Below are 17,132 nucleotides of genomic sequence, written 5' to 3'. Positions count from 1 at the left end.
TAATTTTTGTGTGAGTTTGTTGTCAGCACATTCAACTATGTAAAGAACAAAGTATTTAATAAGAATATTTCATTCATTCAGATCTAGGATGTGTTATTTTAGTGTTCCCTTTATTTTTTTTGAGCAGTGTAAGTGTTCCAGAGAAAATACACCCCACTTCCCCCACACTTCTTGTACTTCACGCTAAGACAATTCGGGTAGACCGTATTTATTGTCCAGTGGGGTATCTGGATCAATGCCTTGGCCGTGCAATATAGAACGTACCAGCTTCCAAACAGTGATAGCTTGCTTTATAAGTGGCACTTTGGACATTTTAGTACTCCCACAAAGAAGCAGTTGTAATGGTGTACCACCTGGATACTCCTGTAGTATCAGTTGTGAGTGTAGGGCCGAGTTATCAAAATCATTAACCCATTCCCAAAGGTGCGCTAATTGTGCCGCATAGTAATAACATGTAAATTGGGGAGAGCTAGTCCTCCCAGTACTTTTGTCCTAGTCAGAGTGTCAGGTTTTAAGCGCGCCCTTTTGCTGGCCCATATTAAGGAAGAAAGCAAGCCGTCAATTTGTTTAAAGGTTTTCTGAGAGATATATACGGGGGACTGCTGCAGAACATATAGAAGTTTGGGTCGAAAGACCATTTTTATAATGTTAACCCTTCCCGTAATAGTCGAGGGCAGTTTCCCCCAGATCCGTACTCTATTACGAAGATAAACTATTTGCGGCGTGATATTGAGGGAATTAAATTTATGAGGGTCATTGGGCACCCAAACTCCCAAGTATTTGAAGGAATCCACCCACTTTAGTGGGAGAGAAACCAAAGGACAAGTAGGGATCTCACACTTAAGCGGAATGACAGAGGATTTGTCCCAGTTTATTAGAAGCCCAGAGTATCGCCCAAACGCATTGATGATATCTAAAATTTTGGGCATAGACTCAGCATAGTTATCAAAAAATAATAAAATGTCATCTGCATATAGAGCTATTCTGTCCTCTCTGGTGCCTACCTTAAGACCTAAGATTTCGTTATTTACCTGTATAAGGCATGCAAGAGGGTCTATAAAAATAGCAAATAGGGTAGGTGACAATGGGCATCCCTGCCGTGTTACCGGGGATAAGGGGAAGGATTGTGATACAAAGCCATTCACCCCTACTCTGGCCAGGGGAGAGGAATACATTAATCTAACATATTTAATAAAATTGGGGCCTATACCGAACCTACGCATTGTCTCCCATAAGTAAGCCCACTCCACTGAATCAAACGCCTTAGCAGCGTCCAATGAAACTATAATGGAGGAGGGAGCCCTATCACGGGGAGCTTGTAAATGGGTAAACAACCTTAGAAGATTAATGGAAGTCGATTTGCTGGGCATAAACCCTGTTTGATCAGGGTGTATAATTTGTGTAATAACCTGGTTTAGTCTACCCGCTAGGACTTTGGATAAAATTTTAATATCAGTGGGCAAGAGAGAAATAGGATGATAAGATTCAACCTTTCTATGATCTTTATCAGGTTTAGGGATAACCACAATTAATGCCTCTGCCATGGATGGAGGAAGTGTGTTCTGTTCAAAAATTGAGTTAAATAACTTAAATAACCGGGGGACAAAGAAATCCAAGTGCTTCTTGTATAGCTCAGATGGTATACCGTCCAGTCCCGAAGCTCTATCACCAGGAGAGGCCTTAATCGCAGCCTCAATTTCTTCTGGTGATAAAGGTGCCTCCAAGAGATCACGTGCTTTACAGTACAAGGAGGGAAAGTGTACATTCTGCAAATAGTTATCCATTTCCAGCGTGGTACAGTCCAATTTGGAACTATATAACTGCCGGTAGTATGATACAAACTCTGATGCAATCTGCGGGGTCTGTAGGAGGATAGCACCATCCGAGCCATTAAGCTCAACCACAATATTTGAGGATCTTTCCCCTCGCGCTAGGATGGCTGGATATGAACCCGACCTATCACCAGTAGCATAAAGAGTATGAGAAGAAAAAAGAAGTCTATGCTGGGTCTTTTTCAACAAATAATCTTTACATTCTTTCTGGGCCATCAACCAGGCCGATTTGGAACTAACCAAATGATCCTTCAAGTAGAACATTTCCGCAGCAACACTCTGGGCTTCTAATTAAGATTCCCGACATTTAAAAACGAGTTTTATGGTAAGAACTTACCTTTGTTAAAACTCTTTCTGCGAGGTACACTGGGCTCCACAAGGATAGACATTGGTGTAGAGTAGGATCTTGATCCGAGTCACCAACAGGCTCAAAAGCTTTGACTGTTCCCAAGATGCATAGCGCCGCCTCCTCTATAACCCCGCCTTCCTGCACAGGAGCTCAGTTTTTAGTTAACCAGCCCAATGCAGTAGCAGGAAAAGAGACGACAACAGTTAGTAGCCACAAACACCACATTCTCACTACAGGAGAAGTATCAGCGGTTAATGCCATACCAACCCAAAGAAGCTAAGTGCATCAGGGTGGGCGCCTTGTGGAGCCCAGTGTACCTCGCAGAAAGAGTTTTAACAAAGGTAAGTTCTTACCATAAAACTCGTTTTCTGCTGCGGGGTACACTGGGCTCCACAAGGATAGACATTGGGGATGACCTAAAGCAGTTCCTTATGGGACGGGATGCACTGTAGCGGGCACAAGAACCCGGCGTCCAAAGGAAGCATCCTGGGAAGCGGCAGTATCGAAGGCATAGAACCTTATGAACGTGTTCACTGAAGACCACGTAGCCGCCTTGCACAATTGTTCAAGGGTCGCACCACAGCGGGCCGCCCAAGAAGGTCCAACAGACCGTGTAGAATGGGCCGCAATGTGAGCAGGAGCTGAGAGACCAGCCTTCACATAAGCATGTGCAATCACCATTCTAATCCATCTGGCCAAAGTCTGCTTGTGAGCAGGCCAGCCACGTTTGGTTTTCACAAACAGAACAAAGAGAGAATCAGATTTCCTAATAGAAGCAGTTCTCTTCACATAGATACAGAGAGCCCGTACCACATCCAAAGACCGCTCTTTGGGAGACAAGTCAGGAGAGACCAGGGCCGGAACCACAATCTCCTGGTTAAGGTGGAACGAAAATACCACCTTAGGTAAATATTTGAAGAACCGCGCGGTCACGGTGAAAAATCAGATATGGGGAACTACAGGACAAGGCACCCAAATCCGACCACCTTAAGGGAAAACCACTTAAGGTCAGCTGAGCCAAGAGGTTCAAATGGGGACTCCTGCAACGCCTCCAACACCACCGACAAGTCACAATGAGCCACAGGCGGGACATAGGGAGGTTGGATACGCAACACACCCTGAGTAAAGGTATAAACATCAGGCAAGGTCGCAATTTTTCTCTGAAACCACACCGACAAGGCAGAAATATGAACCTTGAGGGAAGCCAGACGCAGGCCTACATCTAGGCCCTGCTGCAGAAAAGCCAAAAGATTGGCCGTACTAAACTTGGAAGCGTCATAATTGTTAGATGCGCACCAAACAAAGTAAGAATGCCAGACCCTATGGTAAATCCGAGCAGAAGCCGGTTTCCGGGCCCGCAACATAGTTTTAATGACCAACGCCGTCAAATACAGTCGGGCCAGGTCCTGGTAGACACAGGGGCCCTGAACGAGGAGATCTGGGCGTTGTAGAAGTAGGATTAGACGCTCTGACGATAGGCCCTGCAGGTCTGAGAACCAATGCCGTCTGGGCCACGCTGGAGCTATGAGAAGCAGGATTCCTCCTTCTTGCTTGAACTACCGAATTACCCTGGGCAGGAGTGACACCGGAGGGAACACGTACGGCGAAACCTCCATGGCACCGCCAGCGCATCCACGAATGCTACTTGAGGATCCCTTGTCCTTGCTCCGAAGACCGGAACCTTGTGATTGTGTCAAGACGCCATCAGATCCACGTCTGGAAGGCCCCACCTTTCCACTATGAGTTGAAACACTTCTGGATGGAGGCCACACTCTCCGGCATGTACGTCCTGACGACTGAGAAAGTCCGCTTCCCAATTCAGTACTCCCGGAATGAATATTGCTGATATGGCCGGTAGATGGCATTCCGCCCATTGAAGAATCCGTGAGACTTCCTTCATTGCCAAGCGGCTGCGAGTGCCGCCTTGATGATTTATGTAAGCCACTGTGGTGGCGTTGTCCGACTGTACTTGAACAGAACGGTTCTGTATTAAATGCTGGCGAGGTTCAATGAGTTGAAGACGCCCGCAATTCCAGAATGTTAATCGGGAGGAGAGACTCCTCCTTGGTCCACCGACCCTGAAGGGAGTGTTGCTCCAATACCGCGCCCCAACCCCTTAGACTGCCATCCGTCGTCAACAGAACCCAGTCGGATATCCAGAAGGAACGGCCCCTGCACAATCGTTGGTCCTGGGGCCACCAGTACAGCGACAGACGGACCTCCGGAGTCAATCATATCATGTGAGACCTGATCCGGTGAGGTAGGCCATCCCTCTTGGCCAGAATCAGCCTCTGGAGGGGGCGAGAATGGAATTGAGCATACTCCACCATGTCGAATGCTGACAATATGAGGCCCAGCACCTGCATCGCCGAATGCATCGACACTTGCGGAGGAGAGAGGAAGCAACGAATCCTGTCCTGAAGCTTCAGGACTTTCTCCTGAGACAAGAACAACCGCTGGTTGTGAGTGTCCAATAGCGCTCCAAGGTGCACCATGCTCTGAGCAGGGACCAGGGAGGATTTCTTCCAGTTGATGAGCCACCCGTGGGCTTGCAGAAACCGGACAGTCAGATCCAAGTGATGTAGGAGAATTTCTGGGGAATTTGCCAGGATCAACAAGTCGTCCAGATACGGTAGGATCCTGACCCCTTTGACGGCGGATTACCACCGTCATCACCGCCATAACTTTGGTGAAGACTCGCGGAGCCGTGGTTAAACCAAAAGGTAACGCCCGAAACTGGTAATGGAGGTTGCCAACCGCAAACCTCAGGTATTGCTGATGCGACGCTGCTATAGGAATATGCAGGTAAGCATCCTGTATATCCAGGGAGACCATATAATCCCCAGGTTCCAAGACCAGAACAATAAAGCGAAGGGTTTCCATATGGAATTTGGAGATTCTCACAAACTTGTTCAATGCCTTGAGGTTGAGAATGGGCCGGGAGGACCCATTCGGTTTCGGGACTAGAAACAGCGGAGAATAGTACCCCTGGCCCCTCTGAGCAAGAGGCACCTGTACTACCACTCCTGTGTCCAGGAGGGTCTGTACCACCGTATGTAGAGTCTTTGCCTTCACCTGATCCGAAGGTACGTCTGTCAGGCAAATCGACGAGGGGGGGCGGTTTTTGAAGGCTATGGCGTAACCTCGAGTGACGACTTCCCATACCCAGGCATCTGAAGTGGTCTTCAACCATTCCTGGGTATACCCTAGAAGCCGACCCCCCACCCTGGGGTCCCCCAGGGGAAGGCCCGCCCCGTCATGCGGCAGGCTTATCGGTCTTGGAAGCTGGCTGATGGGCAGCCCAGGCTCTTTTGGGCTTCGGCTTACCAGGTTTGGAAGTGCGGGCCTGTTTGTGGTACGCCTGACCTTTTGCTTTACCTGAAGGACGAAAGGAAGTACTTTTAGCCTTCGGCACAGAAGGAGCGGTACTTGGCAGACAGGCAGTTTTGGCAGTAGCCAAATCAGCCACTATCTTATTTAAGTCCTCCCCAAAAAGAATATCTCCCTTAAAAGGGAGTACCTCCAGGGTTTTTCTAGAATCCAGATCCACGGACCAGGATCTCAGCCACAATATTCGGCGGGAAAGGACTGACGTAGTAGAAGCACTGTCTAGCATAGTCGGAAGAGATTTCAGCTTCCAACTCTACGCTTCAATAGCTTCTGCCCACGCTTCAATAGCCTCTGCAGCCCATGTAGCTGCAATAGTGGGCCTTTGCGTAGCACCCGTGAGGGTGTAAATCGATTTCAGACAACCCTCCACACGTTTATCCGTAGGCTCTTTCAGAGACGTGACGGTAGTGACAGGTAGAGCTGAGGAAACAACCATCCTTGCCACATGCGAGTCCACTGGTGGAGGCGTCTCCCAATTTTTTGACAGCTCTGGCGCGAGAGGACAGCAAGCCAGCAACTTCTTGTGAGGCACAAACTTCTTCCCTGGATTTTCCCAGGATTCTAAACGTATATCCACCAGGTGATCAGAATGAGGTAAAACTTGTTTAACCACCTTCTGACGCTTGAACCTATCTGGTTTCTTAGGAGGGACGGATGGCTCGGAATCATCTGTAGTCTGTAGAATCAGTTTAAAAGCCTCCAAAAGATCAGGAACATCCACTTGTGAATTACCCTCCCCATCAGCAGTATCTGTGTCAGAATCTGTGGGGTCAGTGTAAGCGCCATCTTCATCAGACGAGGTGTCAGTGACAGCAGTGGATTGTGAGGAGGTAAGAGCTCGCTTAGAGGACCCCTTGGTCTTAGGCGAGCGAGGGTCAGACTTTTTAGTAGTCAAAGACTGGTTCAATTTCTTCAATTGAGCAGACAAGTTATCTGCCCACGGCGGGTTAGCCGCGGGGACGACATACGGTTGAACCGGCATAGGAGGTCCCATAGGGGGCGTTAGTTTAGTAACTAGCGTATTCAGAAGTGTGGAGAAAGTAGCCCACAGCGGGTCATTATGGACCCCCGTTGCCACAGTACCACTGGGAGGCAAGGAGCCCCCAGAATCAGAGCCCTCAGCTGCTATATTCTCCTCATAGGGATCTGTGGCGTCAGCAACACCGGTAGTGTGTTCAGCCCCTGAACCGTTACCCTCAGAAGCAGATATGATATAACTTGCAATATCAGGTAACACAGTACAATTGTCAGCAGCACAAACCTCTTGCCCAAACCCCTGCGCAGTGTAGTCAGCACAAGAAGGGATACAGGAGAGATATGGTGACTAAAATCAGAGAAAAATACAATTAGAGTATGTCTTGTGAATATTGAATATCCTATATTACAGTATTATAAACCTGACGCACCAAGCCCCCTCAGGTTATAGAATATAGGGATAGCAAGTTGAGTGAGAGACACAAAATTAAATTCACCCAGCTAGCTAATGCACACACAGATAGTCACAGTTGTACAATGCAGAGGTTATTACAAACAATAATACTGCACTGGACTAGCTTATATATAGCTATGTAGTCAATAGATATAACACTGCACAGTAAAAAACTGGATGTATATCACAGGGTACTTGTACCAGAGAACCCTGACTAAATGCACTTTTTCTTAACTATTACTGTCTAAATGACATGTAGAATACTTAAGTGTCTTGTAAAGTCACAGCGCTATCAGGCGGCTTTACAAAGAAGGATTTGCCCAAGCAGTCCCAGGAACAGTGTAGCTGAGAGAAATGGCGCCCAAACACTGACTGGGAGTGAGGGAGAGACAGATATGCAGCTCCAGGGCGGGAACATTTACTGTAAATGGCGCCCTGGGGCTGGGGGCTGGGGGGGCTACAGGTCTAAGCCTTATCCTGTCTGCTGGCTTAACCACCTGGTACTGCGGGCCAATATAAATAGGATTTTGAGAGAAAACCTGACCTGTACCCTTGCCCTGGTGGCCTAGTGGGGTGGCCTGTATGCCACAGTGTTCACCGTCAGCGCGCGCGGCCAGCCTCTCATCGGCCGCCCCGGATCGCGATACAGCGCGGGTCCCGCGAACGGGACCCACTTACCACCTCCCGAAGCGCGGCCACGCGATCCCGGAGAGCCCCAGCCGTGTGTGTCTAACTGGAAGAAAACCGGAGCCTCCTGCTGTAGTTACCCGGCAACCAGGGCACGGGAGTGTACAGCGCCGCTGGGGAGAGATGGAGCTGCAGCAGTGAATGTCTCCTGACATTTACACACTGCTGCTGCCCTTGTAGTCTTCACTTTTTCTTCACAAAAAGCTCTTCTTAGGGCTGCCTGGAGCAGCTCCTCTGTTACGTGCCTGCTATCTGCGGCACCAACTACAAAACTGAGCTCCTTTGCAGGGAGGAGGGGTTATAGAGGAGGCGGCGCTATGCATCTTGGGAACAGTCAAAGCTTTTGAGCCTGTTGGTGCCTCGGATCAAGATCCTACTCTACACCAATGTCTATCCTTGTGGAGCCCAGTGTACCCCACAGCAGAAAAAGGATTTTAGATTAGACACCCTCTTAATCAAGGTCCCTCTCAGGAACGCCGTGACTGAAGAATTGTAGCCAGGCTCCCACCTGCCAGTCTTCCAGGCATCGCGGCCCACAGTCATGCTGAAAAGGTTTTGAGGAAGCAGAGCTTGAGCCCTGTTCCTGTGAACCGGCAGTTGCTGGTTTGTGTGGTTTACCTCTAGCGCCTCTGGTGGCTATAGAAGAACCTATGGGTTTGCCCCTAAACCTGGCAGTCCGAAAGGACTGTAAATTGGGACCTGAGTAGGCCTTCCTAGCTGGGGAAGCTGCAGAAAGAAGGTATGTGGACTTACCCGCAGTAGCTTTGGAGATCCATTTGTCTAGTTCATCTCCAAATAAGGCCTCGCCTGTGAAAGGTAGGCCTTCCACTCCTTTCCTGGAGTCCGCATCCACCGTCCACTGGCGTAGCCATAGACCCCTGCATGCAGACACTGCCATAGCCGTAGTGCGTGCATTAAGCAAGCCTATTTCTTTTATGGCTTCCACCATAAAATTCAGAGAGTCCTGTATATGCTGTAGGAACAAGATAACCTCCTCCTGAGGCAAGGTGTCTATCCCTTCAATCAGGTTACCCGACTATTTGGCAATGGCTCTAATAATCCACCCACATGCTATAGTGGGTCTCTGGGCCACCCCAACAGCTGTATACAAGGATTTGAGCATAGTCTCAATTTTACGATCAGCCGCGTCTTTTAGGGAGGCTGCACCTGGGACAGGCAATACAATTTTTCTTGAAAGCCTGGATACTGATGCATCCACTATCGGTGGATTTTCCCATTTTTTCCTATCCTCAGGAGGAAAAGGAAAGGATGATAACAACCGTTTAGGGATTTGAAATCTCCTATCAAGACTAACCCACCGTTCTTCAAACAGGGTATGAAGTACCTTTGACACAGGAAAAGTGGCTGAGGATTTCTTTTTTATATTAAGATTCCTCACTCTCCTCTGTGACCTTATCAGGGATATTTAGAACTTCTCTGATAGCTTCTATGAGAGCCTCTATTCCCTGCGACAGAGTACCCTCCCCGGCCTCTGAGTCCACCTCCTGCTCCTCCATTTCTAACCCCTCATCATCCGAGTCAGACTGCAGGATATGGGCCAAAGTGCATTTTAGCGGAAAAATGGCGAGGGACTGAGACGCTCTGTTTGGGTACTGAGTCTCTTTTCATAAACTCAGTCATAGATTGTCTTAAGTATTGCGTCTCTTTCTTGGTCCGAGATAACTTAGTAGAGATTGTGGAAATCATTCCCCTAATGGAGTCCAACCATGCTGGTTCTGCCCCACTAGCCTGGGAAGGGACACTACATTGAGTACACACTAGTGAACTCTTGGGAAGAGGAACACTGTGCCTTACATGAAACACACTTTTTGCCTGACATACTGTATAGTGACAGCACATACACACACACACAGGAAAGATTAAATGCACAATTAACCCACCAAAAGCCGTTCCAGGGAGACACAGAAGGAGTGTGGAACCTGCACACGGCGCCCTTTACGCTAATGCCAAGCTTAGCCGGGTCGCAGACTAAGTACTTAGATTAGAGACTTAGTACTCTAATAAGCGCTTCCCCCCTGCTATGACCCCTGGTACCGCTGATGTAATCTTGGGTCTCTCCGGACGAGATGCGCGTCCCTGTCAGTCTGTGTCAGTTGCAGAGGGAAAGTGGCTCTGGTGAGCTGCTGGATCCGGTCAGAGTGAAGCCCCGCCCCTTCAATGGCATGCGGTCTTCCAGCTCTTTTTTATACTGGCTCTATGTGTCTAAGTGCATAAAATGAAGACAGATACCTTTTATGGCTTTGTTGCCAGTCTGGGTACTGTGACCGCTGTTCAGCGTCTGTGTCCTTACACAGCGGGAGACGCAGTCCGCCCCATTTAGAAGCCGTGCGTCTCCGTACCCTCATGCCGCCATAATAGACTGTTACCCGCTAACCGGGATGCCGGCTTAGTACTCACCACTCTTCTTTCTTCTGGCTCTGTTAGAGGTGGTGGTGTGTTGCGGGAATGTATGCTCGCCGTGGTGGGGCTTGCAAATAGTTCCCTCAGGAGCTAGTGTCGTGTCAGCGGGGAACGGGACCATTAACCCTGAGAGAGGTTGGGCCGTGCCGTCCCCCCCCCAAGTCCCATGAAGCAGGCAGGCTGGTGCCATCCAGTCCTGCCTGAAAATAACAAAAACAGACAATAGATGCAGAAAAATCTACAGGAGCTTCGAGAGACGTGACCGGCTCCTCCGGGCACATTTTCTAAACTGAGTCTAATGGGAGGGGCATAGAGGGAGGAGCCAGTGCACACTATCAATTTCTTAAAGTACCCATGGCTCCTAGTGGACCCATCTATACCCCATGGTACTAAATGGATTCCCAGTATCCCCCAGGACGTAAGATAAATTTTATTTTTACTGGTGCACCCTGAGCTTTGCCTTATGGTGCTCCTAAGACTGTGAATCTGCCATCTTCCAAAAGACCCATACAGGCTCTTCCAAATGTACAACCCTTTCAGGGATTAATAGCTACATTAGTACACAGGGGTGGGATTAACAGCATGACATTAGTACACAGGGCAGGGGTGGGATTAATAGTAAAACATTAGTACACAGAGGTGGGATAAATAGCATGACATTAGTATACATGGGTGGGATTGATAAAGACATTAGTGCACAGGGGTGGGAGTAATAGCATGACACTAGTACACAGGGCAGGGGTGGGAGTAATTGCATGACATTAGTACACGAGGGTGGAAGTAATAGCAACATTAGTACACAGGGGTGGGAGTAATAGCATGACATTAGTACACAGGGCAGGGGTGGGAGTAATTGCATGAAATTAGTACACAAGGGTGGAAGTAATAGCAACATTAGTACACAGGGGTGGGAGTAATAGCATGACATTAGTACTCAGGGGTGGGAGTAATAGCATAACAACAGTACACAGGGCAGGGGTGGGATTAACAGAATGACATTAGTACCCAGTGCAGCGGTGGAATTAATAGCATGACATTAGTACTCAGGGCAGGGGTGGAATTAATAGCATGAAATTAGTACCCAGGGCAGGGGTGGGATTGATAACAAGATATTAGAACACAGGGGTGGGACTAATCCCAATATTTTTGCTGCCTGAGCCATTTACTGGTCATATGAGGGATCAAACCCTGGGGTAGGGACCGACAACACACCACCTGTACACAGTGACGACATCTATGTGACAATAACACTCAATGTTGGGATTACTAGTTTACATCAGCATATACGGTTATAAAATATGATAAAGTAGTAATGAAACCTCTGCGAGCCTTCCTACATACTAGCCTGCTTGATTTGGCTATACGAATCTGCACAAAATATGCATTTTCTTCTGGTCTTTTATTTAGTTTAGATGAAGTGTAACATTTACCATTTGATCTCACAGATGGTGGTTCTGCAGTCGCTTCACAAGTACCAGCCGCGACTACATGTGACACGCATTCCAGACTCTGGAGGCCCCGAGACTCACAGTCACACATTCACCTTTGCAGAGACGCAATTCATAGCAGTTACTGCTTATCAGAATGCTGATGTGAGTATAGGTTACCAGGTCATGTACAATAATCACTGTGTGCAGTCTGTTAGTCATTAGATAAACAAAGAGTAATTAAGAGCTATATTTAAATAAATCTATATATGTGCAAATGTCAATGTCCATATACAACAAACTTAATGAAAGTGTTACTTGACAAAGGACACTTATTTATTCAAATTTATTTATACAGCACCACCATATTACACAATGGGGGTCATTCCGAGTTGTTCGCTCGTTGCCGATTTTCGCTATGCTGCGATTTGTTGCAAATTGCGCATGCGCAAGGCATGCAGGGCGCATGCGCTTAGTTATTTAACTAAAAACATAGCAGATTTGCTGTGGATTCTGCTGCGCTTTTCAGTCGCACTGCTGATCGGTGAATGATTGACAGGAAAGGGGCGTTTCTGGGTGGTAACTCAGCGTTTTCCCGGCGTTTGCAAAAAAACGCAGGCGTGTCAGGGAGTGTCTGGAAAAACGGGGGAGTGGCTGGCCAAACGCAGGGCGTGTTTGTGACGTCAAACCAGGAACTAAACGGACTGAGCTGATCGCAATCTGTGAGTAGGTCTGGAGCTACTCAGAAACTGCAAAGAATTATTTAGTAGCAGTTCTGCTAATCTTTCGTTCGCACTTCTGCTAAGCTAAGATACACTCCCAGAGGGCGGCGGCCTAGCGTGTGCAATGCTGCTAAAAGCAGCTAGCGAGCGAACAACTCGGAATGAAGGCCAGTGTTTGAAAGAGAATGCTTAGTCACTGACATCAGTCCTGCCCCTATGGATCTTACAGTCAAAATTCTCTGCCACACACAAACTAAGGTCAGTTTGTCCTATCAGTATCGAGGACCTTATTCGGAGATGGACCCAGATCGCTGCATACGCAGTCAGATCTGCGTCCATCTCCTCAAATGCTGGGGCCGCCCACCCAGCATGTGTGGTCGGGTCGCCTCCCGATGTGTCCGCAATTAGATTACAGACGCATTGAACTAAGGTTGCCCCCTGGCACCGCCAACATTTTTTTAACCACTCCCGGAATGCCCCCATTCGGCCCAGCACCGCTTCGCCGTCTCACGAACGCCCACTGCTGTCAATCACACTGCGGCCGCATCCTTCCTGAATGCGGCAGCAATATGTAAGGAACGCATGAGCACTGCAGTCACTGCGTACAGATGCGCGGTTGAGTTCGGGTAAAGAATCACCCCCTGTGTGAGGAAGCCAGACTATCTGGGGGAAACTCATGCTTACACCGGAAGTACTAACTCCATGTTAACATAGCGATGTAAGACAGCAATGCCAACTACTGTGCAACTGAACATCAATGGATACATTGCAAAACTATAGTAATGTAGGTGTTCCTATTTAGAAAACATGTGATCTTTTGAATGATGGGGGTCATTCCGAGTTGATCATAGCTGTGCTAAATTTAGCACAGCTATGATCATGTTCCCAGACATGCGGGGGGACGCTGAGCACAGATGCTAGTCAGCCCCGCATGTCTGTCCGCCCCCCCCCCCCCCCAAGTACAAAAGCATCACACAGCGGCGATGCTTTTGTACTTGTTGAGTAACTCCCGGCCAGCGCAGCTCCTGCGGCTGGCCGGGAGTTGCTAGTCACTGCCCCTGGTCGCAGCGGCTGCATGTGACGTCACGCAGCCGCTGCGGTCCGCCCCCAGCGCGGTCCGGCCACGCCTGCGTTGGCCGGACCGAGCCCACAAAACAGCGGCTTAATGCTGCCGTGCTGCCCCCTTCCGCCTATCGACCGCCTCTGCCTGACGGCCGTCGCATGCGCAGTTCCGACCCAATCACTGCGAACAACTGTAGCGAGCGATCGGGTCGGAATGACCCCCGTTATGTAGTTGCCCCTCATTCTCCCCCAAAGTGCAACTGGAAGGTGCAAAATATGTCCTATTAAAACTGAAGCAGGAGCCCAGTTCTACCCCAGCTCAGCTAGTGCAAAAAAATAAAGAGAGTTATGTTATAACTTACCTTCGTTAACTCTTTTTCTTCGAGGTCCATAGAATCACAGGGACATTGGGGTATAAGTTGCAGATAGGATCCGTGGCACCAGACAGCTTAAGCTTTGAAACTCCCACAATGCTCCGATCCTCTCTCCCTATACCCCGCCCCCTGGCCAAGGGACTGTCAGTTTTGTTAGCTAGCCCAAGGCAGGAGCAGGATCAGAGAGAAAAAGAAGATCGGTACATACAAGAACTACATTCTTACTGAAAAAAAAGAAGGGAATTTGATGACCAAAAATAAAAACCCTTTGAAGCAAGGTGTGTCAGGGTGGCCGCCCTGTGAATCTATGGACCACGAAGAAAAAGAGTTAACAAAGGTTAAGTCATACCATAAATCTTATTTTCTTCTTCGGGGTCCATAGCTATTCACAGGGACATCAGGAATGTTCTAAAGCAGTTAATTTACAGTGTGGGAACACTCCTGAGCTGAGAGGAGGAACCGACATCCAAATTAAGTATCCTGAGAGGCAAAAGTGTCAAAGGCATAGAACCTTAGGAAGGTGTGGACAGATGACCATGTGGCCGCCTTGCAAAGCTGTTCTGCAGACAATCCACGGCGGGCTGCCCACGATGGACCCACAGACCTAGTGCCGAGACTGTGTCTGGCACAGGAAGGTCTGCTTGCTGGTAAGCATGTGATATGGTTTTACGAATCCATCTGGCCTAGGTTTATTAGATGGCCAGCCTCTCTTGTGGAATCCGTAAAGATCAAAGAGTGAGTCTGTTTCCTGATGGAGCTTGTTCTCGTTACATAAATCTGTAGAGCTCGGACTACATGCAGAGAGGCCTCACCAGATGAGAGACTCGGAAACCTAAATGCTGGAACAGCAATCTCCTCATTCAGATGGAAGCTAGAAACCACTTTTGGGAGGTAGTCTGGTCTGGTTCTAAGCACAGCTCTGTCCTTGTGAAAAATTAGAAACGGGGATATACATGAAAATGCCCCTAAATCCGACACCCTTCTAGCTGAAGCAATTGCCAGAAGAAAAAGTGTCTTCGTGGTAAGCCATTTAAGATCCACTGAGTCCAGAGGGCCATACAGGGACTCCTGCAAAGCCCTAAGTACCACAGATAGGTCCCAAGGACCTACTGGTGGGATAAATGGAGGCTGAATTCTTAGTACCCCCTGTAAAAAGATGTGAACATCAGGAAGCACAGCAATCCTTCATTGAAACCACACAGACAAGGCTGAAAGCAGCACCTTTAGTGAAGTCAATCTTAGTCCACGATCTAGTCCTACGTGAAGGAAAGCCAAGATTCCTGAAGGTGAGAGGGTCATAGATCTTAGGAACACACCATTGGAAATAGGTCAGGCAATCAGGAGACCGCTTCTCTCGGTCACTGCGTCACAATCCCGACAGGCGAGAAATGCTGCCGCCGGAATACCGGCGCCAATGACTTTTTTCTCTCTATGGGCATCCACAACACCCATAGAGGGAGAACAGAACCTGTGGCGAGCGCAGCGAGCCACCGTGCCTGCAGCGTGGCAAGCGCAGTATGCCCCGCTGCCGGCACACTAGTGGCCAGGATCCCGCTGTCAGGAACATTACAGATGGTAAATCCTCGGAATCCCGGCCACTAGTATGCCGGTAGCGGGGCAAGCGCTAGTGTCGTGGACACTCGTAGAGAGAGACTAGAACCTGTGGTGAGCACAGCGACACCGCAAGGGGCTTTCTATCGCTTGCCCCGCTGCCGGCATACTGGTGGCCGGGATCCCGAGGATTTACCATCCGTAATGTTCTCAACAGCAGGATCCCAGGTGGGATCCCGCTGTCGGGAACATTACAGCCGGTAAATCCTCGGGATCCCGGCTGCCGGTAAAACATATGTATTGCGGAAATAGGTGAGCCACACATTGTAGTAAATCCTTGCTGAAGCTGGTTTCCTTGCTTAAAGCATAGTCTGTATTACTTGGCTAGAGAATCCTTTAGCTCTCAAGAAAGATGTCTCAAGAGCCACACCGTCAAAGACAGGTGAGTTAGATCCAGGTGCAGGCAGGAACCTTGAGACAGTAGATCTGGCCATAGAGGAAGTGAGAGGGTCGTCCACTGAGAGACTGAGGAGGTCTGTGTACCAATGCCGTCTGGGCCACGCTAGGACTATTAGTATTACCATGCTCCCTCCTGTTTCACTGGCGGGAACGGGTAAGCTAGCCTGAACCTCCACTTTACCAACAGGGCACCCACGAATGTGGGTGTAGTGCCCATTCTCCTGAATGTACTTTGTTGCAGCTGAGAAAATCCGCCTCCCAATTTAGGACTCCCGGGATATGGCGTTCGGCCCACCTCAAGATGTGTGCTACTTCCTACATCGCCAACTGACTGCGGGTTCCTCCTTGATGGTTTAGATAAGCCCCAGCTGTGGCACTGTTGGACTGAACCTGTACCCACTTGCCCTGAAGAATAGTTTTTTCGCCTGCTTGAGGACCCTGAGGATCACCTGTAGCTCTAGGATATTGATTGGCAGAAGGCTTTCTGAGTGGGTCCACTTTCCCTGAAAAAAGAGTGGTGGCTGTTCCCGCCCCCAGCCTCTTAGGCTGGCGTCCATTGTCAGGAGTACCCAGTTTGATATCCAGAACGGACGTCCATTGTCCAAATGTGCCTTTTGCAGCTACCAGGCTAGGGATAGGCGCACCTCTGGGGAGAGGACCATTGTCTGAGCTCTGATGAGCTGCAGTTGTCCATTCTATCTGGACAAGATTAGATTAGACGTTGAAGGGGACTGGAGTGGGATCGGACATATTCCACCATGTCGAATGTTGATACCATGGACCCCAAAACATGCATTGGCGAGTGTATTGAAACCCGGTTGTCCAATAGTCTGCGCACTCATCCCTGTAAGGTCATTATCTTTTCTGGTGGTAGAAAGATTCTCTGGGCCTGTGTATCTATCAAGGCTCCTAGATGTATCATCCATTGGGAAGGTGTCAGTAATGACTTCTTCTGATTGATGATCCAGCCGTGTTTCTGAAGAAACGTTACAGTCACCTGTAGATGACTGCTCAGGATGTCCGGGGTGTGTGCTAGTATCAGCAAATCATCAAGATAGGGTATTATTCTGATACCCTGGGGATGTAGATGTGCTGCCATGACCGCCATTAGTGTGGTAAAGACTTGAGGAGCCGTGGCTAGGCCAAAGGGCAGCGCTTGAAACTGGTAATGCTGTTTCAATACGACAAATGTGAGATACTGCAGATGAGCACATGGAGATATGCATCCAGTGATGCCATGAAATCTCCTGGTTCCAAAGCTAGCACTATAGACCGGAGGGTTTCCATACGAAACCTGAGCACCTGGATAAATTTGTTCAGGGTCCTGAGATTTATTATAGGATGATATGACCCATTGGACTTCTGAACCAAGAAGAGGGTGGATTAAAACCCTTTTCCTCGGTGTACGGAGGGTACTGGGATAATTACT

General features: G+C 48.8%; 1 protein-coding gene across 2 annotated transcripts in view; it reads left to right on the top strand.

The window, feature by feature from the left end:
• The window catches only part of TBX21 (T-box transcription factor 21), a 104,276-nt gene that overhangs the window by 46,741 nt on the left and 40,403 nt on the right, over positions 1-17,132 (top strand). The window contains exon 4 of one of the 2 annotated variants that reach the window (XM_063959639.1): positions 11,554-11,700. The exons of the other annotated variant lie outside the window; for it this stretch is intronic. Within the exon in view, the coding sequence (XP_063815709.1) occupies positions 11,554-11,700 (147 nt within the window). The remainder of the gene's footprint in view (positions 1-11,553; positions 11,701-17,132) is intronic. 2 annotated transcript variants of the gene reach the window in all.

Source organism: Pseudophryne corroboree, chromosome 3 (genome assembly GCF_028390025.1).
Source record: "Pseudophryne corroboree isolate aPseCor3 chromosome 3, aPseCor3.hap2, whole genome shotgun sequence".
NCBI classification, from domain to species: Eukaryota; Metazoa; Chordata; class Amphibia; order Anura; family Myobatrachidae; genus Pseudophryne; species Pseudophryne corroboree.
Note: the sequence above shows the minus strand (reverse complement) of the source record. Positions and strands in the feature narration are given on the sequence as shown.